Source organism: Tachyglossus aculeatus, chromosome 16, assembly GCF_015852505.1.
Source record: "Tachyglossus aculeatus isolate mTacAcu1 chromosome 16, mTacAcu1.pri, whole genome shotgun sequence".
Taxonomy (NCBI): Eukaryota; Metazoa; Chordata; class Mammalia; order Monotremata; family Tachyglossidae; genus Tachyglossus; species Tachyglossus aculeatus.
The window spans coordinates 13,559,607-13,584,680 of record NC_052081.1 but is presented as its reverse complement, the minus strand read 5'-3'; the positions used below and the strand labels follow the sequence as shown (position 1 = coordinate 13,584,680).

The following is a 25,074-nucleotide window of genomic DNA, read 5'->3' as shown; positions in this document are numbered from 1 at the left end:
ACTAGGGAGAATATAGTATAACAGTAAAGAGACACATTCCCCACCTACGGTGAGCAGTGTTAAGGCTTATTGCAGTCCTATAATAATCCTAATATTTATTACACTCTTATTCTGTGCAAAGCATTGAACTAAGTGCCAGTTCCTTCCCACAAGGGTCTTACAGTCTACCATTTTCCCATTTTGCTTAGATAAATTTAAAATTTGGTGTAAGAAAACCAGAAGCTCGAACAGGAACGGAGACCGACACATGCACGGCCTGTGCAGGTACCTTGATCCTCGAGTTTGCTGCCTTAAGCCGATTCACCGGAACATCAATATTTGAGGTTTGCTTTTCTGGTCTTTTATTTCCTGCTGGTTGGGTTTTCATGTTTGTACTTGTATGATTAACTGTTGCAGCGTCATTGGCCTTAATTAGAGAGTTAACTTGTTTAACCTTTAACAATGCCATTGCACCAGTGGATTTTCACCTGAATCCCATTACAAAGCGAAACAAAAAAGATTAAATATAGCTAACAGCTTAGCGCAGTAAGAAGTATTATGAAAAATGCTTTGCAACTTGGGTTTAGAGTGGTCTGTTAAATTGCAGGTGTTATATTTTCAAAAGTACGTGAATATTCAGAACCATTAACTCTATCTTTTAGGTCAAGTAAATAAGTCAGAGGCCTTTGTGCATTCCTGTCCACTTTTTCCCCCATGTTTTTAGAGTTCTTGCATCAGAAACAGGGCAGATTATTCACTTGGTTTCTAAAGTGTAAAAAGAATCGGAGTTGTTAAAATTGAGAGGAAAATACGCCTTGGCCAGCCCAGAGAGAAAAATATATCCACTCTGATGTCACTGAACTGAACACCCAAAAAACTAACATTCTAGAAGAGTTGCTAGCCATGTTCCTTATCTCTTTTGTTTACTTAATGAAGTCTGTACAGTGTTTTAGTAACACGTAAGAACTCAGCCTTAAGAAATTTCAAGGATCTTTGCTTTATTCCCCAGGAAAAGCACAATAATTTTTCAGTCTGTATTTGAAACAGTAAGAAATTTGAGAGCCTGGCTATGTTCCCCAAAATTGTACCTTTCTAGTAGTAAACACACCAGGTAAGGTAGAGATGTAGTGTAGATTTTCTAATAAATACTGGTTGGAGGATTTGGATTCAAGCTCTCTTTTTAAAATGTTCATACCCACAGTGTGGATTGCCTCTTCATAATAACTCCCTATTCAAAATCGGTTCAGGTGCCAAGCTTTTGGCGATGCTATTTTTATTTTAAAAAAGCAACCTAAAATAATTTTAGTTTCATTTCTAGTATGAAAATTAAAAAAAATAAATCCTGTGAAGCTAGATTAAAAGTTTGAGAACTGCAAGAAAACAACCCAAAAACCTGAGTAGCTCCTGTTTGTTTACTGTTCAATAGCTTGTCTGCCTGGTTGCCTCCATCGATCCAGACAGGGTCTGGGATTCCTTCCTGTGTGTATATGTGGACCTCGTATCCACAATTCCTTTAATAACTTCAACTGATGGGGGTCCTTCTCCACCAAAGACATCTGTAGAAACTTTTGGTATTTGGGTAGGAAAATCATTTTATGAGCCAATATATAATTACCACCAAGTTTATGTTTTAATAACCCTTATGTTTATAGTGATTTTTCATCTGAAGATTTTGAAGCACTCTTCAGATAGCAGTTTGGGGCAAGTGTTATCATCCAGCTTTTTTGTAGTGAAATAGAGACTGAAAAATATTAAATAAATTGACCAAGATAAGATATTAAATACAAAATCTCAAGTCCAACCCCCTGCGTGAGAACAATTTAGTGTATTATTTCCTGCCAGGTTAAGGCAGTCCCATTTCATTGTTTATAAACATTCTTGTGGGCAAAGGATTTTCATTTAAATCCTGTTTCCTTCTGTCAAGAAATTATTTCTCTGAACGTTTGTTTTTGGGTTGTTTTTTTTGGCAGGAACACGCCCGGAAGGCTCTTGATTTTCTCTGGGAAAAAAGACAACGCAGTAGCAATTTAGTTGGAGTTACTATTAATATTCATACTGGAGATTGGGTGCGCAAAGGTATGTGAGGTACACAGTTTCTGAACCAAAGTTCCTGGGATTTCTATGTTCAGGAGTATTGGTATGATTTCTTTCCACATGAAGTAGTAATTTCATGGTTTATCAGTCTCTCATTCCAATCAAACTTGTTTCAGACAATCTTGGGTCAAGGTAAATGGTCTTTTTTGACCTTCGAAGATCTCTGGAACATTGGACAATACAGTTGCAGCCAGCTACAAGCCTCACATAAAATGCAATTAATGGTACCCTCAATCACAGAAATCTGATAGTACTGTTTAGTGCTGAATCCATCAAGATGATCGATTACCAATCACGTCGGTAAAACATGTTGTGTAAAGGGCTTTGCATACTCAGCAGAAACGGCTACCAGCCTACTCTTTCTATGGGTCTGTTTATCCATGCAGCTGAAATGTGAAAAAAAATTGTCTTCGAAGATGCTACAGTGTTGAAATCTTTCCCTGTGTAAAGGTTATTTAAATACATCTGTGCAGATAACAACCCATTTCCCACCAGGTGCACAAAAAGATTGTCGTTTGCCATTCTGAGGTGCCTGTAATTGTTTTTGAATCTTCCTCATGGTATCCCAGACTTTCAGAAGCCTCTGTCAGCTGCAGTTTTCTTCCAAAAGTCAGCTAATCAGACTGTCAGTAGTATTTGAGTGCTCACTATGTGCAGAGCACTGTACTAAGCACCTGGGAAAGTACAGTGCAACCAAGTTGATAGACGTGATCCCTGCCCGCGTGGAGCTTACAGTCTACAGGAGGAGAGAGACATTAAATTCCAGATAAGGGAAATAATGGAGTGTAAATAAGGATATGTTCATAAGTGCTGTGGGGCTGGGACGAGTTTCAAAGTGCTGAAGGCGTTCAGAAGTGATGCAGAGGGGAGGGTGGGGAGGGGAAATGAAGGCCTCATCAGGGAAGGCCTCTTGGAGGAGATAGGATATTAAGTGGGTTTTGAAGGTGGGGCGAGAGGTGAACCGTCATATGTGAAGGGGAGGGAATTCTAGGCCAAGGGAGGGCGTGTGCATGGGATGGTCAGCGAGATAGACCAGATCGAGGTTTAGTGAGGAGGTTGGTAGTCGAAGGAACAGAGTATGTCTGGCTGCGTTGGAGTAGGTCAGTGAGGTAAGGTACGAAGGAGAGCACTGACTGAGTATCTTAAAGCCAAAGATAAGGAGTTTCTGTTTGATGCGAAGGTGGATGGGCAGCCACTGGAGGTGCTTGAGAAGTGGAGAAACATGGATTGAATGGCTTTTTATTAGAAAAATGATCCGATCAACAAAGTGAAATAATGAGAGACAGAGGATTGGGAGATCAGCGAGGGTGCTGATGCAGTAGTCGAGGTGGGATATCATAAGTGGATCAGCATAGCTAGAGAAGCAGTGTGGCTCAGTGGAAAGAGCCCTGGCTTGGGAGGCATGGGTTCTAATTCTGGCTGCCCCACATGTCTGCTGTGTGACCTTGGGCAAGTCACTTAACGTCTCTGAGCCTCAGTTACCTCATCTGTAAAATGGGGATAAAGACTGTGAGCCCCACGTGGGACAACCTGATCACCTTTGTATCCCCCCCCCCCCAGCGCTCAGAACTGTGCTTTGCACTTAGTAAGTGTGTAACAAATGCCATCATTATTATAAGTGGCTCAGTGAAATAGCAGTTTGACTGGGGATGGAAGGGCATTTCTAGAGATGTTGAGGTGGTAGAACCAAAAGGATTTTGTGGCAGGTTGAATCTGTGAGTTGAATGAGAGAGATGTCAAGGATGATGCCAAGGTAGTGAACTTGTGGGACAGGGAGGAGGATATTGTCTACAGTCATAGAAAAGTCACAGGGAGGACAGGGCTTGGGTGGGAAGAAAAGCCCATTGCTCTACCACATTGCTTGCAATTATATCTCCCTATGTTTCCTAAAAATGCTTGTTCTACTTTCCCTCCCACCCGTCTGCCTCCTTGCTCTATTTGCTCTGTTCAGTTTCACTTTACCATAAAGTAGTAGTATTCATGGTTTATTATTGAGCATCCACATTCATTCATTCACTCAATCGTATTTATTGAGCACTTACTGTGTGCAGAGCACTGTACTAAGCGCTTGGAAAGTATAAAGTCGGCAACATATGGAGACGGTCCGTACCCAACAGCGGGCTCACGGTCCACAGAAGCTGTGCCTAGTGGAAAGAGCCCGGGCTTAGGAGTCAGGGGCCCTGTTTTTTAATCCTAGCTCCGCTACTGGCCTGCTGTGCAACCTCAGGCAAGTCACCTAACTTCTCTTTGCCTGTTTCCTCATCTGTTATCTAGAGGTTAAATACTTGTCTGCCCCTTAGACCGTGAGCCCCATGTGGGATTGGAACTGTCTGATCTGATTTTATTGTATCCACCCCAGTTCTTAGTACATGTACTATTATTATTATTATTATTACTTGGTGCTGCATGAGGTGTTTGGAAAATTCAGAATAAAGAAGGTGTTCCATGCCTCTAAGGAGTTTACATTCTGAATGGGGAGACGGGTATTAAGAGGTTGACAACTGAAGGAGCCAAAATAAATAATCAAATGTATAACTGAATAAACCCATATGCCAAGCTCTGGGATAGATAAAAGATAATTAGCTTGGGCAAAATCCCCTTCCCATAAGGGACTCACAGTCTAAGTAGGAGGGATTGGATTTACTCTCCATTTTTCAGATGAGAAAACTGAAGCCTAGGGAAGTTAAGCGGTTTGTCTGAGGTCACACAACAGACAAGTAGTGGTCCTCTGACTTCCGGGCCTGTGCTTTTCCCACTAGGTCATGCTGCTTCCCCTTCCCATAGATATGTGAAATAAAAAATAGGAGAGCAAAGATAAAGGAACCTGAAAACACACAAAAGACAAGATTCCTGCACATCAGCATCCCCTGAAGTGTCCTGCGTTCTTTTCAGTGAAGAAATAATGTCTTTCATTCTTCAAAAACAGAAGTCTGAATGGTTGTTGTGGAATTTATAAAGTAATTACTATGTGCCAAGCATTTTATTTACTAAATGGTGGGGTAGGTACATGATAGTCAGACACAGTCCCTGTCCTTCATGGGGCTAACAGTCTGTTAGAAGGGAGAACAGTATTCAATCCCCATTTTACAGATGACAAAACTGAGCCACAGAGAGGGTAAGTGACTTGCCCATGGTGTAGTAGTTCTTGATAGTAAAAGAAACTGCGTGTGACTAAATTTGCAAAGTAAAAATATAAAAACAAATCTCATGAAAAACACAACTTCCTGGAACTCAATAGATTATTTTCAGAAACTATTAGTGACAGCATCACTATTTTAACCAAATTTTCTATAGCAAGTATTTTCATCTCCTGTGTTTTGGAACCGTTTTCAATAATAGTGCTTTGGTATTCTCAGTTATACAGTGTGAAGCTTTTCCTCATACTTTGCACATCAGTCAAAATATTTTTTTACTGTTATGTACAAATACATTTTAAAAACTCATGTACCCTTTTGTTGTTATCTGTTTTCTGTAGATAGTGGTGTGGGAGCAGGAATTGATTCCTACTATGAATATTTATTAAAAGCGTATGTCTTGCTTGGTGATGACAGTTTTCTGGAGCGATTTAACACAGTAAGTATATTCATTAATATTTGAAGCAAATTGGTTTAGGTAGCAGACTCTGAGCTGGCCTCTTGTGTATAGGCATGGAATTTACTCATGCAATAAAGATAAAATCAATTCTCCATTTTCTGGAGTGTTGATGGCAGTTGGAGGGCAGGGCCCTTGGGGGACAAAGGAAAGAATGGTAGAAGCAAAGAGTTTTGGCAGTCTGTGGATAGTTAGCTCTTGGGTAATTTGCAAGGGAAAGAACCCTTAATACAGTGTGCACTGTTAAGTGGCAGAAGCAGCCCTAGAAACGTTGTCTAGGCTTGAAGTGGGTTGTTTATTTTTTCAAATTTTCTAAATGCTTGCAGAGCCTGTGTATCCAAAAAAGCAGTCGCTATCAGTCATTTTATTCAATTTCTTCTTTGCGCCCTTGATATTATCTTCATTTTGTGCTATCATGTATCGTACAAGGTCAAATGCAGAATTTTGCTGAATCGATCATTGTAATGCGAATGAGAAAAAGGTTTATTTTTAAAATGCGAGAGTTTTAGGCCCATTTTTAGGCAATACTTAGAATGGTGCTTGTTTCTCCTTTTAATATCATAATGTAACTTGGTGTATTTGTGTCTTGTTAGCACTATGATGCCATAATGAGGTACATTAGCCAGCCACCTCTTCTGCTCGACGTGCATATCCACAAACCAATGTTAAATGCTCGCACTTGGATGGATTCTTTGCTTGCCTTCTTTCCAGGCTTACAGGTAAAACATCATTTTTGAAGTGGATTTGTAAATGTGATCCCATTTTTAAAATGAATCATCAGTGGTATTGAGTGCTTACTATGTGCAGAGCGGTTGGGTGAAGATAATGTAACAGAGTTGATAGACGCATTCCCTGCCCACAGTGAGCTTACCGTCTAGAAGGGGAGACAGAAATTAGTATAAATATTTTACATTGGAATTAAATGAAAACAGAGGTTCAGATGAAATTGCTCACTTCTGAATGATCATGGAAAAATTGAAATGCTAATATCTTTCAGTCCAAAAAACCCGAACAAAATGTAGCCCCCAAATACCGGATGTGCATAAGTAGCACCAGTAATTTCAGGAGTTGGAAATTTTAGAGAAGAAATATTTGTCAGCATCAAAAGTTTGCTGCAGCCCACGGGGAAACCAACTACCCCTTCCTCTCTCTTCCTCTCCCCATTCCCAGCATGGGAATTAACTCTGGCCATAATTGAAATGCTCCCTCGTCATTTTGTTGTTGTCTGATTTTTGATGTTTATTTGCATTGATCAAGGGGCTGTCAATCCAGCCTTTATTTTTATTTAATTTTTTTGGTATTTAAATGCTTACTATATTCCAAACACTGTTCTAAGCACTGGGGTAGGTGCAAGCTAATTAGGTCGGACACAGCCCCTGTCCCATATGGGGCACATTGTCTAAGTAAATATTTAATCCCCATTGTACAGTTGAGGAAGCTGAGGCACAGAGAAGTTAAGTGACTTGCCCCAGGTCACACAGCAGGCAAATGGCAGAGCCAGGATTAGAACCCAGGCCTGCGGTCTTTCATTGGGCCACACTGATTGAGCTTGAGTCCCAGTAAAAGCCTGTGCGCTCGTTTGTTAGAGCTACAGTGACACAGTTACGGAGGGAGCATCTTGCCCTAGTTCACCACATTAAGGTTAGCTGATGGCAGCAATTGTCAAATTCCAATCAGTGATATTTATTGAACACCTGTGTGCAGAGCACTGCACTGAGTGCTTGAGAGAGTTCAGTGGAATTAAGGACCATGATCCCTGTCCTCAAGGATTATACAATGTAGAGGGGAAACACTATTTATTTCTTGGCAAATAGTGTTCCTTACCAAGATTATATAATTGAATTCAATATAGATTTGTTAAATGTTGACCTTTGCAAGTTTGGGTCCTATTTCCTTCTATAAGCACTATTCAGTATTTGAATGTGAATTACAGTGTTAAAAAAAAATTTTGCTCTTACAAAGCAGTAACTGATGAACTTCCAATTTTCTAGTAGCGGAGCAACAAAAGTGCTGAGAGAGATATAGGAGGAGAGGGGTTGACATCATAGTCCTCTTGAAAATGTCTTTAGAGAGGTATATCACTTCACCTGGCATTTTACTGGGGTTTTTAAACATCTAAATGCAATTTAATAAATGGGATGTTGGTGGTTGAGGGAAACGAGTGACAAAAATTCTGAAGTAGACACCAAATCTATCTTTGTTGTAATGATTTTGTTGTTAATCTCTACTTGTAGGAAGCATGCATATTAAAAGTGCTTTCTCACGTCATTCTCAGTACAGAAATACTTGATTCTTATAGTGATCATTCTTTTCCTTTAAGCTCATTATGGGAAGAGAACGTGTCTGCTAATTCTGTTGTACTCTCCAAGCACTTAGTACAGTGCTCTGCACATAGTAAGCACTCAATAAATACCATTGATTGATTAAAAAGCTAAATAAAATGAGATTTCTTTGAGCAGTGACCTTCATTCATTCAGTCAATCGTATTTATTGAGTGGTTACTGTGTGCAGAGAACTCCTTTGGAGTCCTGGGTCTCCATTTTAGTTTAGCCTCTTTTCCTCTTGGTTCTTCCCCCACTTCAAATGGACAGGCCACAGCTTTCCCCATCTTCAAAGCCCTTCTGAAGGTCTCCTCCAGGAGGTCTTCCAAGATTAACTTCTATTCTCCCCATTTTACAGCACCCCAGTTGCCACTTCTCTCTCCACCCAAATAGTTTAAATACTCTCATCCTCCTGAGTCAGTTACGTACGCATGGTACATCCTCGCTACTTCCTTGTAAATCTATTTTAGTGCCGGATTGTAAACTTCTTAAGGGCAGGGATCATGATCGTGTCTGTTGTATCCTCCCAAGCATTTAGTATGGGGCTTTGCTCAGAAGATACTGTTGGATGACTCTTATGCCCTAAATTCCCATGTTCTGATTACATCTCGCCTTCCTATACACAGACTTCATGGTTAGGCATATACTGTCCTTACCAGCAACACTTGCTCACTTAGATAAAATCTCATCTTTGAACTGTGAATGAGCAGTGGTATATTGAGGGCTTGCTTTGTGCTGGGCCTTCTGTTAAGCACTGGGGATGAAGAGATACTTAAAAATGGTGAGGGAAGAAAGAAAATTCTAGACTGCAAGCCATAGACCATGGAAACATTTGAAATCTGAAAATCTATAGCAGAGGGAATAGAAAGGTGCACGGACAAATAAAGAGTCATTGGAAGGACAGTTATTGTGTTCTTCCCAAACCACTCTTGTTCCCAAATACCGGTGGTATTTACCGAGTGGATCCAGCACTGTACTGAGCGCTTGGGAAAGTACAGTACAAAAGAGTTGGTAGAGTTGCTCACAAGAAGCTTGCAGTCTGTAGCGGGAGGCAGACTTTAAAATAGATTTAGGGATGGGGAAATAGTAGAGTAGATGAATATTCTTAATTAAGATTAATATTATTCTTAAGTATTGTGGGGCCGGAGTGAGACTCAAAGTGCTTAAGGGGTATTGTTAGAATAGTTCCAAAAGCTCTGAGTTTGTGGTTCCCCTCAGTTCCCGCCCTCTGACTCCCACAGGGTGTATTGAGGGAGACGGGTGAGGGAGAAGGTGAGCAGGGGGTCTGGGCCCACAGTAAATGGTGACCTGGTGGAGGCTATTGAGGGTTCGAGAAGCCCCAAGCCCAGCCTGGACCCCACCCTCATATATAATGCCCTGAAACTCTACTTCTAAAAACCAACTGGGGTGTTGCTCAAATATATTCTCTGAAGATGAATTGAACTCTAAATAGAGTCAGTTTTCTCACTGAAGCTAAAAACCAAGGAGAGCTATCTGAGGATCAGAAGCTGACTTCTCATGACCTTCTGCTCAGACTTACTTGCCCCTCCCTAAAACATTAAAGAAATTCCATTAACTGGGTCAGACCAGTGGACCTCCAGCCCTTTTGTTTGTCCTGGGCAGAGCAGAGTGATGGGTATGTGCCCTCTTTAGCTCCTAACCTTCTAAAATCCCTGACGCTTCCTCTAATGGCCCACTTGAGACCTCTCACCCGTTGAATTTTAGTCCTCTCCTCTCCGACCTCTCATCCCTTTGCAGTATTGCAGCTTCTGAGTGAGATCACCATGACTTACATTCTATAAAATACAAAAAATTCAAAATAAATGACATTTTCAAACATTTATCTAAGTTAGCTGCTCTGTACACATGTGCGCTGACCTCTGCATTGATATAAATTTATAGCATCGTATATGTGATTTTTGCGTGCTACTGATTCAGGTCGATTATATTTTTTCTTGACTCTAGGTTTTGAAAGGAGACATTAGGCCTGCCATTGAAACTCATGAGATGTTATACCAGGTGATAAAAAAACACAATTTTCTTCCAGAGGTAAGGCACTAAACTTAGAAGTGTTATTTTCAATAATTTGGGCACTATTTGTAATGAACATCACACCTGCTTTCTAGGAAATATTCTAGGGAAAAGTTAGAATTCAAATATGTTCAGTCTTTTTCATTCAAAATTCACCTTTCTCCTTTTACCGTCCTTTCATGTGTGCTGCTGAGGCCATTGTTCTATACATAAATCACTTTTTGTCTTTTATGCATGGCTTCATATTTTTGACCTTTCAAATTCCTGTGCTCTGGGGAAGAGTTAAAGGTTCTACATTGGCATTTTATGAGCTTTGACTTTATATAATCTCTACCTCAGTTATGTATAAAACATTATTTGGATTGAAGGATAGACATTTTTTCCCTGGATTTTTGGTAATTTTTTTTTCAAAATGCTTTGCTTTTTTTACTCCTAATTCAATCTTTTCTGATGAGGAATGTTTCTTAGCATTTTATTTAACAGAAATACCAACCTTTTATTAAAAACAAGGTTTTGGTTTTAGCTAGTGAAAAGTAATGTGAGAGGAGTTGACATGTCAATATTTTTATGATGATCTGGGGTATTTTGTTTCTATTGTGGCCTGACGTTCTGTTATGGTTATTGGTCATTTTAATCAGGTGGCCTGGTGTTGTCACACTCCAGTTTCATATTGTATTCTTTGCTTTTGTTCAGGCATTTACTACAGATTTCAGAGTTCACTGGGCTCAGCACCCTTTAAGGCCAGAATTTGCAGAAAGTACCTACTTCTTGTATAAGGTATGATCATTTTGGCCCACAAATTTAATTGGGTTTTGTTATCATGGAGTATTGCAGGGATTGAATAGTTAATTTTGCTCTTGGGCACCTTATGAGAGTGGGGGCACACTCAGTAAGTGGGAGGTGACCCAATTGGTGACCAAGTCCAGTACAGTGCTATACACACAGTGTTCCGTAAATTGCATTGATTGATTGGCAGTTGGAATGTTTTTCTCACACATTTGTGGGATTGCATGGTTCTCTTCCTTTGAGAGGAACTTGCGTTTCTGTGTAGATCTGCCACACTCAAATATGCCTTTGTCACCCCAGGATTACGTTAGCAGTCTTCCGTAGCATCAGAATATAATCTGAAGATCCAGTTTGTATTTAGACAGCTTTGCTTTCCCTGTTCAGAGAGTACAGTCAGTGTATAGTGATAGGAGCTGAGAAAATTTTATGGTTGGTTATTTTCAAGTAAAAATAAAATTTTGGGGGGGCCGAAGTTAAGGCAGTTCCTTGGGTACAAGCATTTAGCGAGTACTGTGGTGATTTCATAATACCTGAGGTTTATTTTCAGAACTGAATTTGATTTCATTTGAACGTGTCTTTAGATGTAGTAATATATGCATCTTTTTTTGACTAGGCCACTGGAGACCCTTACTACCTTGAAGTAGGAAAAACACTTATTGAGAACTTAAATAAATATGCTAGAGTGCCTTGTGGATTTGCTGCTATGAAGGATGTTCGGACTGGAAGTCATGAGGACAGGTAAAAAAAAAAAACCAAACACTTCATCTCTCCCCCCACCCCTGCCACTTTTACCTAGGGTTCACTTCTCTCCAGAAGGGGAATTAGAAACTTTTCCCCATTAAAAGCCTGATAAGTAAGATTTGGGCCCAACCCTGGCCAGCGCAGTTTCTGGCTTGGCAGTGGAGCCAGGTGTTCGAGGCGAGAAACTAGAAAGACAGAGCTGTTATGGTGCTGCTGCTGGACTGAATGGCCCCTGACCTCTTTGGAGATCCAGCCCAAAGGCAACAGGTGCCCACTTCCAGTCTAGGTTAGGCAGTTTGGACATTTGGAATTTTTCACGTGGAGGTAAAATTCATTTGGTGTCTCTTGTTTTTTAGAATGGATTCCTTCTTTTTGGCCGAAATGTTCAAATACCTTTACCTGCTGTTTGCTGATAAAGACGATATGATTTTTGACATAGAAGATTACATCTTTACCACAGAAGCCCATCTGCTACCACTTTGGCTCTCTACTACAAATCAAACCGTGGCTAAGAAAAACACAGTGAGTTACTGTCTGAATTAAAGGTTTTCAAGCTAAAAATGCCATTTAAAAAGAAGGATCGTTTAGAGTCAGAGGTCAAGATCCCGGAGGGAGGAGGAGAAGTCTAATAATGATGACGACACTAGGATTAATTGCTTTCCTTACCATACAATTCTCTTCTGTCCTAGACTACAGAGTACACTGAACTGGATGACAGTAACTTTGACTGGACCTGTCCGAACACCCAGATTCTCTTCCCCAATGACCCTATGTATGCTCAGAGCATCCGGGAACCTTTGAAAAATGTGGTGGATAAAAGCTGCCCAAGAGGTGTTGCCAGAGTGTAAGATGGAACTTTAATTTTTAAGTTAGAAAGTATGCATTTTCAAAGATGGTCCCTAGATAAGGTTGGAAACGGTCTCTATGGATAATGTATAATAATAATAATGAGGGCATTTATTAAGCGCTTACTATGTGCAAAGCACTGCTGTAAGCGCTGGGGAGGTTACAAGGTGATCAGGTTGTCCCACGGGGGCTCACAGTCTTAATCCCCATTTTACAGGTGAGGTAACTGAGGCACAGAGAAGGTAAGTGACTTGCCCAAAGTCACCCAGCTAAGTGGCGGAGCTGGGATTTGAACCCATGACCTCTGATTCCAAAGCCCATTCTCTTTCCACTGAGCCATGCTGCTTCTCTCTATGAATGATTTTTGCAGATAATTTAGGTATGTTGGCACTGATTAAATTTGTAGTCAGTCATTGCTGCAAATCTTTATTAGCATTCATGAAACAGGTAAATATAGAGCAGAGCCTTTTCCTCTGGACCAGCAGTTCCTATAGATTGGTGACCTGAATAAAAGGAGCCATCAGATAAAGATGATAAATTGGATGATTCATTTTTCTTTCTGTACTATAATAGCATTTCAGTTTTCCATTAATGTGCCTTGTCAGACAGCAATTTTTTTTTTTCTGGCTGTGAAATCAGTTGGCTGTTTTTTTTTTTTATTCCTGTATCTATGCCTTTCAGTTTGAAAATGATAAACTAGTCCTTTTAGATTTCAACAAACTTACTTAGATTTCTGATCACAAGAAATGATGCTAAAAGGAATGCAAACCAATACTTAAAATTGACTTTATTTTTTTTCATTGAGCAGTTTTATGCTTCCAAAAACCTGGAAACCAAACCAATCCTTCCCCACTCCACCAGAAAGCCAAAGCTTTATTATGTCATTACCTAGTAATGCTATAATAAAATATAACCAGAAATATAGCAGTACAATATATTACCGTGCAATTTAACCATTTAAATTGTTGTTAAATTTTCCTCTCCCAGTGCTATATATAATTTAAATCTTGTTAATGTTTGTCTTTGGCAGAGAAGAGAGTTTTGGGAGTGGACCCAAGCCCCCTCTGAGGGCCAGGGATTTTATGGCCAGTAACCCCGAACATCTAGAAATCCTGAAGAAGATGGGAGTGAGTTTGATTCACCTCAAAGACGGAAGAGTGCAGCTGGTTCAACATGCAATCCAAGTAAGACTGCTGTATTGAGAAGCGCCCCTTCTCTCCCCTCAACTCATTGGGGTTATTAACTGCCCCCCCCCCCCCCCCCCCCCAAAAAAAATGGTTTGAGATTTGGAAATTTTCTCTTAGGCCCCTGCCTAGGGTTAACTTCATCATCCATACCTTCACCTTTTATCATATTCTACTTTAGGGAAGCCACCAGATCCAACTAACTCATTTTTCTCCAAAACTCAATTCTGTGCATTTTTCTGTTTGCCTGAGGAAAAACATAGCCAACTCTATTGCAGAAAAAAATCTGCCACTATTACGCATTCAGTGGTAGATTGCCCTAATGACAAGAGAAGAGCTTTTTCAGCCGAGGGGCCCTTTGTAAATGAGGATATTTCACTTAGTGTTCTAAAATGGTTTTCATTAGAAGCTGTTGATAAAATAGTTTCTTGGAAGCAGTGAGGGGCAAATTTGCCTTGATTTAGGTTTTGGGTGGCGTGTGACTCTGTGCTTTCTTCATCTACAAGTTTGATAAATGAACCATTAAACACAGGATGAAATTCAACCAGGGTGAAAGGCTAAGCAAGGGAGCTACAATTATGCATTGAGTATTAGATGACTCAAGTGTATTATGTCTGGTGTATATTCATTCAGGCATTCATTCCCAGACTGAGCCCCCTCCTTCCTCTCCCCCTTCTCCCCCTCCCCCCCCGCCTTACCTCCTTCCTCTCCCCACAGCACTTGTATATATGTATATATGTTTGTACATATTTATTACTCTATTTGTATATATTCTATTTATTTTTTGTTAATATGTTTTGTTTTGTTCTCTGTCTCCCCCTTCTAGACTGAGCCCACTGTTGGGTAGGAACCATCTCTATATGTTGCCAACTTGTACTTCCCAAGCGCTTAGTACAGTGCTCTGCACACAGTAAGCGCTCAAATACGATTGAATGAATGAAAAAGGGTCACTGTATTCCCTCCTTAATTAGCCATGACTCCTCCATGGACAGAATCATTTCTGTCTATTGATAGTCAGAAAGGCTGGGGGGTGGAGGGAGGGGGAAATAATCCTATAGGGAGAGAGCAGAGCAGAAGAGGCTAAAGTAAGTTACCTTTTCAATCAAGAACCCAATTTTGAAAGAGTCTGTGCGAAAGAAGTATAAAATGAGCCCCTCTTTCCACAGGCTGCAAGTTCAATGGATGCTGAAGACGGCTTGAGGTTTATGCAGGAAATGATTGAGCTCTCCAGTCAGCAGCAGAAAGAACAGCAGTTACCACCTCGGGCAGTTCAAATTGTGTCCCACCCATATTTTGGCAGAGTGGTATTGACTGCTGGGCCAGCACAGTTTGGAATGGACCTGTCCAAACATAAAACAGGGGTAGGTGTAAATGCAGTTTCTTCCAGCACCATCTTCACTGAGTGTTCAAACATTGTGTTGACTTGTTTTCTGTTTGATGTTAATTTAACTATTTTTAGCTCATTATATCTTTCTAAATATCACTCTCCCAAACTTAAGCATTCTGTACCAGGTTTTTCAATGGTAAGGGCATGGCCTAAATAACTCGACAGCCATTTTGAAGTAACTGTACCTAAAATTCCATATGTGGGGTTAGATCACTGGCCCAGCCACCATTCTCTCTGGCACAGTGGCACTGCTGCTGCTTAGAGGACAGCTGCCTTCCATGTTCAGAGGTTCCCGCTAATAACCCTTTAGGAACCACTTGTATTTATACATAAATACATACTTGTATTTATTTAAACCCTTCTTTTTACCTTGGTGCATTCCATCGGCTTCCTTCCCAAAACGGTTTAAACCTACCGCCTGATGTTGTAGAACTTAACTTAATTCCATGTTTACCTTGTCCAAACCCTTCATGATTTTGATTATGCTTTTTCATGACTTCTCTGCCCTTCCTGAGCATCAGTAAAATGCACTCAGGTGCTCTTAGTCCTCTACAAAATTACAGTAATACTTTAAGAACCCAATGCCAATTTTACTCTGAAATACTTTTTGAACAAGGATACGTTTCAGGCATTTTTCTTTGCCAGTGAGTGACTTTGGGGGCTTGTAAGAAGAATGATAGGTGGTTTACTTGAAAATCTCTATCTAAGGAGCTGGGGCAATTAAATGGGGAAGCAGCATGGCATAGGGGACAGAGCATGGGGCTGGGAGTCAGAAGGTCATGGGTTCTAATCCAGCTCTCTCACTTGTCTGTGTCCATCCAGCGCTTAGTACAGTGCCTGGCACAGAGCAAGTGCTTAACAAATATCACAATTATTATTACATTTAAAGGATTCCTGGTTCTGGATCCACTCTTGCCCAGCCTCCTCCTGCAGTAGAGTGAGCTGGGAGTGCATAAATAGCATAAATAACAATGCACAGTCCACCACAATCCCTGGACAACAGCCAGCCCAACAAGGCAGAGCCCCAGGGCGGTAGAACCGGCTAAGTCAGCTGATGCATAGTAATCCCACCTGCATGGGTGTATTGCTGTCCCACATCAGGGTCTGTAGATCCCTCACAGTCATGCTGGTTTGGGACAGAAGGTTGGTGTGAAAAATTAAAGTTGAGCCTTCAGCTGTGGCAGTCCATTTGTGGGCTGAGACTGAGTCTACCAACTCTGTTGTATTGTACTCTTCCAAACAGTACAGTGGTAACATAGGGATTAAGACTGAGCCCCACGATGGGCAACCTGATTACCTTGTATCTACTCCAGCGCTCAGAACAGTGCTTGGCACATAGTAAACACTTAAATACCATTATTGCTGTATTTGCCATCATCTAAATCAGCTGACTTTTTTCTTCTTTAAAAATCAATCAATCAATCCCAGGACAGTGAATGGATACAAAATGGCTTGTGCAGATTTTTTGAGTGAATGGGTGAATTGTAAGGTTTTTAACTCTCTTTCTTTAGATAGCACAAAAATTGTAATTGTCTGCTTTTTTGAAAAAAGGGATTTAAAATATTCAAGGAAGGTGGAATGAGTGGGATTGTTTTGTTTGCCAGTCAGGCCAGCTCCACTATCATGGTTCTAGAAGATCATTCTTAAGAAAATTTGAAGTCAAAATGCAATTTTATACTTTTAATCATTGCCTATTTCCTACAGACGAGAGGCTTTGTGGCAAGCAGTAAACCATACAATGGCTGTTCGGAAATTACTAATCCTGAAGCAGTGAAGGGAAAAATTGCTTTGATGCAGAGAGGCCAGTGTATGTTTGCTGAAAAGGCACGGAATATCCAAAAAGCTGGAGCAATTGGTGGGATTGTTATTGGTAAGTAACCCTATTTTTCAGTGCCTTAACTGGCCAGCTTCTGATTGTACATACTCTGTGAGAGTGAGTTTGGAAAATAGTTTGTTCCTTGCAGCTTCTATCAGTTTTTTTTTAAGGCAACTACTCCAAAATTCACATTCACTCTGAATAGTGTGAAGAACTGGGAAATGCTGCTTTGTAGTGTGACTTTTCCCCCTGATTATCTCCAGTCATTCCCCATCCGTCTCTGCATAAAGCAAAAACTCAACATTGGCTTTAAGGAATTTTTTCCTTTAATGCTAACCTTATCACTGTACCTCGATCTCTTTGCTGATCCCTCACTCAAGTCCTCCTGGCCTGGAACACCCTCCCTCCTCAAATCTGACAGACTACTCCCCCAATCCCCCGCTTTAAAGCCTTATTGAAGGCACATCTCCAAGAGGCCTTCCCTGACTAAGCCCCCCATTCCTCTTCTCCCACTCTCTTCATTCATCCCCCCCAACCCCAGGCCTACAGTATTTATGTACATATCTACTTTATTTATATTAATAATAATAATAATAATGGCATTTATTAAGCGCTTACTATGTGCAAAGCACTGTTCTAAGCGCTTAATGTCTCTCACCCTGTAGACTAAATTCATTGTGGGCAGGGAATGTGTCTGTTTATTATTATATTGTACTCTCCCAAGTGCTTAGTACAGGCTCTGCACACAGTAAGCGCTCGATAACTACGATCAAATGAATTTCCACTAAGAAGTTATTTGACCACCCCTATGGGTTACTAATATCTAATGCAGACATGCAACAAAACTGCCAGTCGGTGTCCTCTTTTTTCAGATGTAAAGTAATGATAGATCTTAAGCCTGGAAAATAATGTAAATCCATTCTCTCTGGACTTCATTGTTCAGTGTGAAACATCCAAGATAACAAGTGATGTGAAAAGCCTTAAGAAATATCTTACCTGTAGGAGTAAGGGGTGATAAGGGGTGTTTCTGTAATAAAGTGCATTTACACCGATCATTTCTGTTGGCTAGATGACAATGAGGGGAGCAGTAGTGATACTGCTCCTCTTTTCCAGATGGCTGGTGATGGAAAGAATACAGATGACATCACGATCCCCTTGGTGTTCCTGTTCAACAAAGAAGGAAGCATTATTTTGGATGCAATCCAAGAATACGAAGAGGTAGAGGTGCTTCTCTCTGATAAAGCCAAAGACCGAGGTAAGGGCGAAACCATTACCTTCTTATGCAGGGCAGGAGTAATTTTGATCCCAGAGTAAGTTGCAGTTCTTTCATTTGCATTTACCTCACTTGGACAGGTCACTGATTCTTAAATTCTGGGTTATTTTTAGTCGAAGACTTGGGTGAGAAAGATGGTGACTGTGCAGAAATTGGTGGGAGTGTTGTCTTCATCATTCCTTAAATGCACATCTCAGTTTTGAGAAGCAGCATGGCCTAATGGAAAGAGGACAGGTGTGGGAGTCAGAACACCCTGGGTTCTAATCCCAGCTCTGCCACTTGTTTGCTGTGTGACTATGGGCAGGTTACTTAATTTCTCTGTGCCTCAGTTACCTCATCTATGAAATGGGGATTAAGAATGTGAGCCAGCCCTATGTGGGATGTGGACTGTGCCCAACCAGATTGTCTTGGATCTACCCCAGCATTTAGTACAGTGCCTGGTACATAGTAAGCACTTAACATACCATCACAAATTTTCAAATAGAGAACTCGTGGCATTAGTAGCCACTTACCGACACTAAACACGTGAGATGAAATCAAGGGATAATAATTTTCATACCTGTGAAGGCGAAGGATCAAATTTTCTTGACTCACATCCACTTCCACATTTGACTTCACAGCAGAAGTAGGGAAGGACAGGATAGCATGGCTATCAGCTCCCTGTGGGCAGGGAACATGTCTACCAACTCTGTTGTACTCTCCCAAGTGCTTAGTACAGTGTTCTGCACATAGTAAGCGTGCAATAAGTGTAGTTGATCAAATGATGACTGGAGGTGCTGAGAACAGTAGACGCCCCTTTTTTTCCCTCCCAGCTGGAAAATACCTTTTGGGTGGGGCAGCCTACCAACAACCAAGGTGGCTTTTGGTTAAAGAGGCAGCCTGCCACCATGTTTGCTGACAGAGTTGGACATAATTCCCCTGGGCCCATTTGGTTCTTACCTAGAAGTCTGCGTCGCTGGCTGAGGCAAACAGTTCACCTATGAAACTTCCTGTTGAAAATGAGAGACCAGGGTGCAGCCTATTTTTCCTTTCTGGGCAGTTCTTTGAAATGCTGACCTCCTCCCCTCTTTTAACTGGATGCATGATTTTATTCTAAACACAGAATCAATCAATGGTATTTTTACTGAGCTCCTACCGGGTGGTGAGCACTGTCCTTAGAGTACAGCAGAGGAAGAAGACTGGAGATTTTTGTAACTTTTTAATGCATATTTGCTTTTTCCTCTCTTTGTGCTACCACGGGAATTTCAGCAACAATATTTAAAGGTAAAATGATTCCAAACTACATTATTGATAGCAGTAAGTATCTCCTGTTAATGACTCTCAAGTTTTGTTTTAATAGGCCTCCTCTCATTCTTGGACAAAAGAACAACAACCTCCTTCACATATATTAATGCAGGACTCCTCCTGAGTGCTAACCATTTCCTTAATTGAATTAGCAAGGGGTTCTAAATATAATTCTAACACCATCCATCAGTACAGTCTAAAGCCACAGGAGAACACTGGGGTTTGTCTGTTTGAAATTAAGCTAAGGTGGCTATTCCTTCTTTTTGGAAAACGAACTAGGCTGGACTAAAGCCAGGGGTTAGGTCAGATGGTGTCATTCACATGCAGGAACCCTGAGATGAAACCATCTTAGGCTGGGGCTGGAGCAGGTCAGGCACCAGAGGGGTAGTGGATGTGGTACCTAGCAGACTTCCAGAGGAGAAAACCTGGGTCACAGTACAGCTGAGCAAACTTGGCCCCTCCATGCCAGTCTTCTAGACTGTGAGCCCACTGTCGGGTAGGGATCGTCTCTGTATGTTGCCAACTTGTACTTCCCAAGCGCTTAGTACAGTGCTCTGCACACAGTAAGCGCTCAATAAATACGATTGATTGATTGATGCCAGGGTGCCCACCTTAGGGGAGTGCTGATGGGGAAGCAGCAGGGTGATTGAGAGTTCATTCAAGTTCATTATCGTAGTGCCAAGTTAGTAAGCATTAGAGTGAAGTTAAATTCTGTTTCTACTTTCATTACAACCGGAGGAGCTAATTTCTTGCAGTACTTATGTTCGCTGCATATTTTTCTCCACTCATCACATCCCAGCCCCAGAAAGGCTCCACATACAGAAAAAGGCTAAATGTGGTTTTGACTTACCGGTAGAGTGATCATGTCCAACTCTGCATCAGGTGCCATTTAAGCGCTTTCTTTGTAACACCTAAAGAAAAATGTTACATCACATTGTGATGGACCAAATCAGTCAACTCGTCAAATGAAAATCGAGAAATAGTTTTACCTTAATGCCTGAGTCTTTCAAAGCTGAGTAACTTGAGACTCAGTGTGAAGACCCCCAAAATGCAGTTGAATAATTTTGCGTGATTGATTTTTTGACTCAGGGAGACTAACAAATGAAACCGCAGCTCTAAACAAATGTACATCAAACATCCTATAAACTGACTGGATTGCTAATGTATCCTCGGGCAAGGAAGTTCATGAATTGGGCTCTTTGCTAGTTTTCCTAATACAGTGTGGGCCCTGTGCTGTCATACTCCTCTCCGAGTCGCAGGTGCTAAACAGGTTTCTGCCAGTGCAGAGCAACAACACCCACCAGCTGCATTACTGACTCTTGATTCGCCTCTCAATTCATTTATCCCAAATACATGGAACTGACTTTGGAGGTGGGAGAGTCATCCTGTTTGGTTTTTAAAAAATATTTCACCAAAAAGCCACTGATACATAAGCTCGTGGGAGATAGAGTACATCAGATGCAACAAATACATTCCCTGCCCTCGGTTGGCAATTCAATCAACCGCTTTAACAACTTGTGAATTTTTACGAGTCAAATAAAGCATTTTCTATGTTCAGAGTTGACTTACCAAACCAACGTGCTGGCAAGGTAGCACACAAATTCTTTTGGTGAAAATTCTGTATGAGTAACATAGCCTCTACCTAAAGCTCATGATGCTTCTTTTTCTTTCCTATAAAGATTTGGAAATGGAAAACCTGGAACAAAAGTCCCCAGAGAACGATTCACAGAATCAGAGATCTGAACAGATTCCGGTGAGCTCTCAGGACCTCAGTTTGGCCAAGCCAGAGACTGTCGGGGAAAACTCTTTTGTTTCTGAACCAGATCCAGCATCTCCCACTGATGCAGACAGTGCTAGCATTTCCCCTTCCAAAGAGAATTCCCGTCCCCCTGAGACCCAAGAGACTCCAATCCAAGAGCCTGAATGTACTGAATTAGAAAACCAGCCTCAAGAACAATCACAAACTGAGGAAGACCCCAGCCCTACCGTTCCCTGGGACAAAAATAAAGTCCAGCCTATGGAATCCATACTCGCAGACTGGAATGAAGATATAGAAGCATTTGAAATGATGGAGAAGGATGAACTATGACTGCCACAACAATTGATGGGTGGGTGTGAAAACATTGGTTATGAGAGGGCCCTACTACCGGGGAGAAGGCTCTTAGGGGAGATGTTATGGAGAGAGATATGTATCCAGGCTTTGTCTGGATTCGGTGAAGATCGCGTAAGTCCAGAGAATGCTACATTAGCATTGGTCATGTTTGATTTCTTTCCCCCACCCCTCTTTCAGAAGGAGAGCTCAGGGGCTATTCCTCTCTCTCCCCTCCCCCCTGCCAAATCTGGCAACCTACGGCACCACACCGTGCCACCTCGGCTCAGCCTGGTGGAGGAGGGTCGGCTCTGGGGAAGAGGTTGCCTCAATGTCTGGAAAGACGGGAAGCAAACAGCATCTTGGGTGAATGCGCCACTGGTGGCAGATGCTGAATCTGGGGACGGGGTGGGCTGCCACTCCGTTGGAAGGGAAGGCCTGGTCTCTTTGTATTGGAGTACAAACAGAAGCAGGTGAGATGCCCTGTTGTCCGTCTGCCTGCCAGCCCCCACTATTAACCTTGGCTCGCCTTTCTTTCACTTACAAGTAGCCCACTTGATTTGCACTTTCCCTCTCCCTCAAAACCAAAGGTGAAGCTGATGCAACACCTCCATCCAGTTAAGACCCTGGGCAGCTTAGCTTAATAGTGGGACCAGCCAAAGGGCCCCATAGTCCAAATGGAAAATGAGGCACCTGGCTACCGGGACTGGAAGTAAGGCAAGAAAAAGCACCGAGCGGCAATGTAAACTTTGCTTTGGGGCCGGCTACGGGGCAAGTTTGTTACTCTTGGCCTGTAAACTCTTAACACTAACATTGGATGGTAGGATTGGTGACATTCGACGGCCACAGTCCTTGTGCCATCCTCTAGGAGTTGGTTATCTCGGCCTCAGGAGCCCACCACTCACTTCATGTACAATTTCAGCATTAAGGCCAGGATCACGTTTAAACCACCCAAATGACTCATCGGCCCACCGGTCCGGTTTAATGGAGCCGTGCTAAATTAGGAGGTGGTGAGTAATGGGCAGTTCCCGGTTTTGGAACTTAGGTCTCTAAAGTTGCAATTAGCGGGGGGCACGCTGGTAAATCACGTTTCACTTACGCGTACTCCTTTTTTTAGTGTGTATCTGAAAATTGAATATGCGGAAACCTCCGAAAAAACTCACCCAACTGCAGTGTCCTTTGGAGAAAGGCAAAGAGCGTTTCTTTCTGACGACCTGCATCAAATCCCAAAGTTTAGTCATCTGTTCGTTCACTTTTCATTTCTATCAATTACTCTTTAGGGCTTTAGTTAGAATCCTGTTTGTGTTGTTAACATTTAAGCTTTTTCTGATCGGCCTAAAACAGAAGTTTGCAAGACAGGCTTACTCCCCTTCTGTCTTCCATTATTTTGGCAGTATACCCTTTCTCTGAAAGACCATTTGGAGGTACTGTATATGCAATTGTTAATCAGAGCAGCTGTACTGTATTGTAATGTATATTTGTGTACAATGTGACTTTAAGACAGATCTCAGATTAATGTCGCAGTCTTCTGTAAGGGGATAGAAATAGCTGCTTACAACGTTTTGAAGTAAACTCAGTTGGGTATTAGGAGTTCATGCTAGGGAGAAAGAGGAAAAAAAAAAGCAGCCAATAAAATCCTCAGTGGCACTTTACTGAATTTGACTCCAAAGCTCAATTTTAGTTTCTTTGCATGCAAAATCTGCTGTTAGAAGTTAAGATTTAATACAGTTTTTAGAGACGGAATGATATAGAACTTAATACATGACCAGTTCACCTTGATTTTAAGTACTGGGGAAAGAAAGCAAAGTATAGAAGCACTGTACGTACCCGTGTCTGAGCTTTCGAAATTGCCCAAGGCAATCGCTCTGTTCCCACTGGGGAAGTCGAGGCACACAGTTCCAGCTTCTCCTTCCTTTGGCCATTAGGAGGGGATCTTTCCTTGGCCTAAGAGACGCTAGCTGGACGGTTCCCTGGATTCTAAGCAAGTGAAACAGTTACACGTCGCTAGCCCAAATTATGGGTGATGGAGTTGAATAGTCTACATTGTTAGGAATATGAAGAGCTTTAGTTTCTAAAATACAATTTTGTCTTTGCCAATAAGTTTTACTAAATGATATGAGGTTCTTATCTGACATAACTGCCACTAACTAGCTTTTAAATGCATCGTTAATCTTTAAGAAAGCGAATGTCAGGGCTGAGTTTTTGACAGTTGTAGACATTGTTACTTTCTTTGAATTCAGGGGATGAGTGGAACCCTGAATTTAGAAATTGCCTGAAACATCTGGTCTACCTCAGTTAAATATTGACTGCCTAAAGGTTTAGCTGAAGTGATCATCACAGCCATAAAGTTTTTGACCCAGACAGACTTTACACTTTGTTTACAGATACAAATCGAATTGAGTAAATGTTAATCCTTAGTAGGTAAGGGCAGGAAGATGGTAATTTAATTCAGGTATTTTTGTTTTTAAAAAGTTAACTTGTTAGTTTACCTTCTTAAATGTATGTAGTTGCCTTGCTCATTTACATCTTCAGAAAATTTTAAACACAGTTGCAATAAGTTTTCTTTGATTTTTATGTGCAAAAAAACCCAAAACCAATAAAACTATGTAGTTAGGTGGATCTGTACTGCTGGGATGGTGGGAGTTGCTGAAAGTTTTTCTTAATCTTCATCAGGTTCCTAATTGATGATAATGCTTTTCCGGTCCTTTTGACGCTCCACAAGTCCCCTCATTGCAGTTGTTGAATCAATAAAAAGAGGTGGGGAAAAACCCTAAATTCTCTGATTTGGTTATGCCAATTATCTCAAGGAGGCTCCTTATCTATACTATTTACAGTTGATTTTCCATTGCTCCTCTGTTTTAAACTAAAGCAGGATTTGTTCTCCCACCAAACTCCCCCATCTACTAAATTATCCTAGGGCCTTCACCCAGTAAATCCCCAACCTGCCGTCTCATCCACAAGGCTTCAGTCAGAACATAAGAAAAAAAAAACATTCTGTGAATGAAATATTGTATGTTCAGCTTTTATAAAAGAGGCATTTTTAAAAGCCCAATTTACAGCCGTATATTTTCTTATAACGTAATTTATGAACAAATGTGTGTACTAACAGGTGCTGTAACCCTACTGTTGGTGGATTTTACTGTTTGGTGATAAATGTAAACAATATTTTTAAGGGAAACTGTACTGTGATGTAAAAGTCTGGGCAAAAATGTATATAATCCTTGTACATAAAATTGTGTATTTGATTATAATTGCTGATTGTAAAGATTTAATAAAATATGTAAATATTCTGGTCAAGGTACTCAATTGAATGGGCAAAAGCTTAAAGGGCATCTTTGTCTTCAACTCACTTTTCATTACAATTGACTGAGAGACTACAATAATGTTTTGGCTTGTACCTTCCTCAAAACATGGGATGGAAAAAGTTACTGAGCAGAAGCACGCTGTTAGATGTTCGGGAGGGAAAGGCATGTTCCTTGCAGTGACAAGTCTGGGATGCTCCAGAGACCAGAAAGTGCTGTAACTTCTGCTGTCTGCTAGAGAAAACTCAACTAAGGTCTGTAAATTTATCTGGCATCTCTTATCTTTGGTTTTCCCTGATTCTCCAGAGACGGGATCTCCTACAGATTACAGTGGGATGACCCTCAGAGCA

At 41.2% G+C, this 25,074-nt stretch overlaps 1 protein-coding gene and 2 long non-coding RNA genes across 4 annotated transcripts in view; 1 reads left to right on the top strand and 2 right to left on the bottom strand.

Moving 5' to 3' along the window:
* The window catches only part of EDEM3 (ER degradation enhancing alpha-mannosidase like protein 3), a 47,993-nt gene extending 23,277 nt beyond the window's left edge, over positions 1–24,716 (top strand). The window contains exons 7-21 of one of the 2 annotated variants that reach the window (XM_038758502.1): positions 189–323; positions 1,950–2,055; positions 5,549–5,646; positions 6,258–6,383; positions 9,951–10,034; positions 10,710–10,793; positions 11,416–11,540; positions 11,900–12,065; positions 12,233–12,387; positions 13,420–13,573; positions 14,740–14,934; positions 16,665–16,830; positions 17,846–18,031; positions 19,298–19,345; positions 21,013–24,716. In XM_038758502.1, the coding sequence (XP_038614430.1) occupies positions 189–323; positions 1,950–2,055; positions 5,549–5,646; positions 6,258–6,383; positions 9,951–10,034; positions 10,710–10,793; positions 11,416–11,540; positions 11,900–12,065; positions 12,233–12,387; positions 13,420–13,573; positions 14,740–14,934; positions 16,665–16,830; positions 17,846–18,031; positions 19,298–19,345; positions 21,013–21,422 (2,238 nt within the window). In that variant the 3' untranslated portion in view covers positions 21,423–24,716. The remainder of the gene's footprint in view (positions 1–188; positions 324–1,949; positions 2,056–5,548; positions 5,647–6,257; positions 6,384–9,950; positions 10,035–10,709; positions 10,794–11,415; positions 11,541–11,899; positions 12,066–12,232; positions 12,388–13,419; positions 13,574–14,739; positions 14,935–16,664; positions 16,831–17,845; positions 18,032–19,297; positions 19,346–21,012) is intronic. The other variant, XM_038758503.1, reaches the window with a different exon arrangement.
* Positions 14,834–22,638, bottom strand: LOC119938612. Its single transcript, XR_005454472.1, has 4 exons — positions 22,586–22,638; positions 20,184–20,244; positions 17,773–17,940; positions 14,834–14,913 (listed from the first exon to the last, which is right to left on the bottom strand). It is a non-coding gene; the product is annotated as an uncharacterized LOC119938612 (long non-coding RNA).
* Positions 23,314–25,074, bottom strand: part of LOC119938611 — a 21,021-nt gene continuing 19,260 nt past the window's right edge. The window contains exon 7 of the long non-coding RNA XR_005454471.1: positions 23,314–23,399. This is a non-coding gene — a long non-coding RNA (uncharacterized LOC119938611). The remainder of the gene's footprint in view (positions 23,400–25,074) is intronic.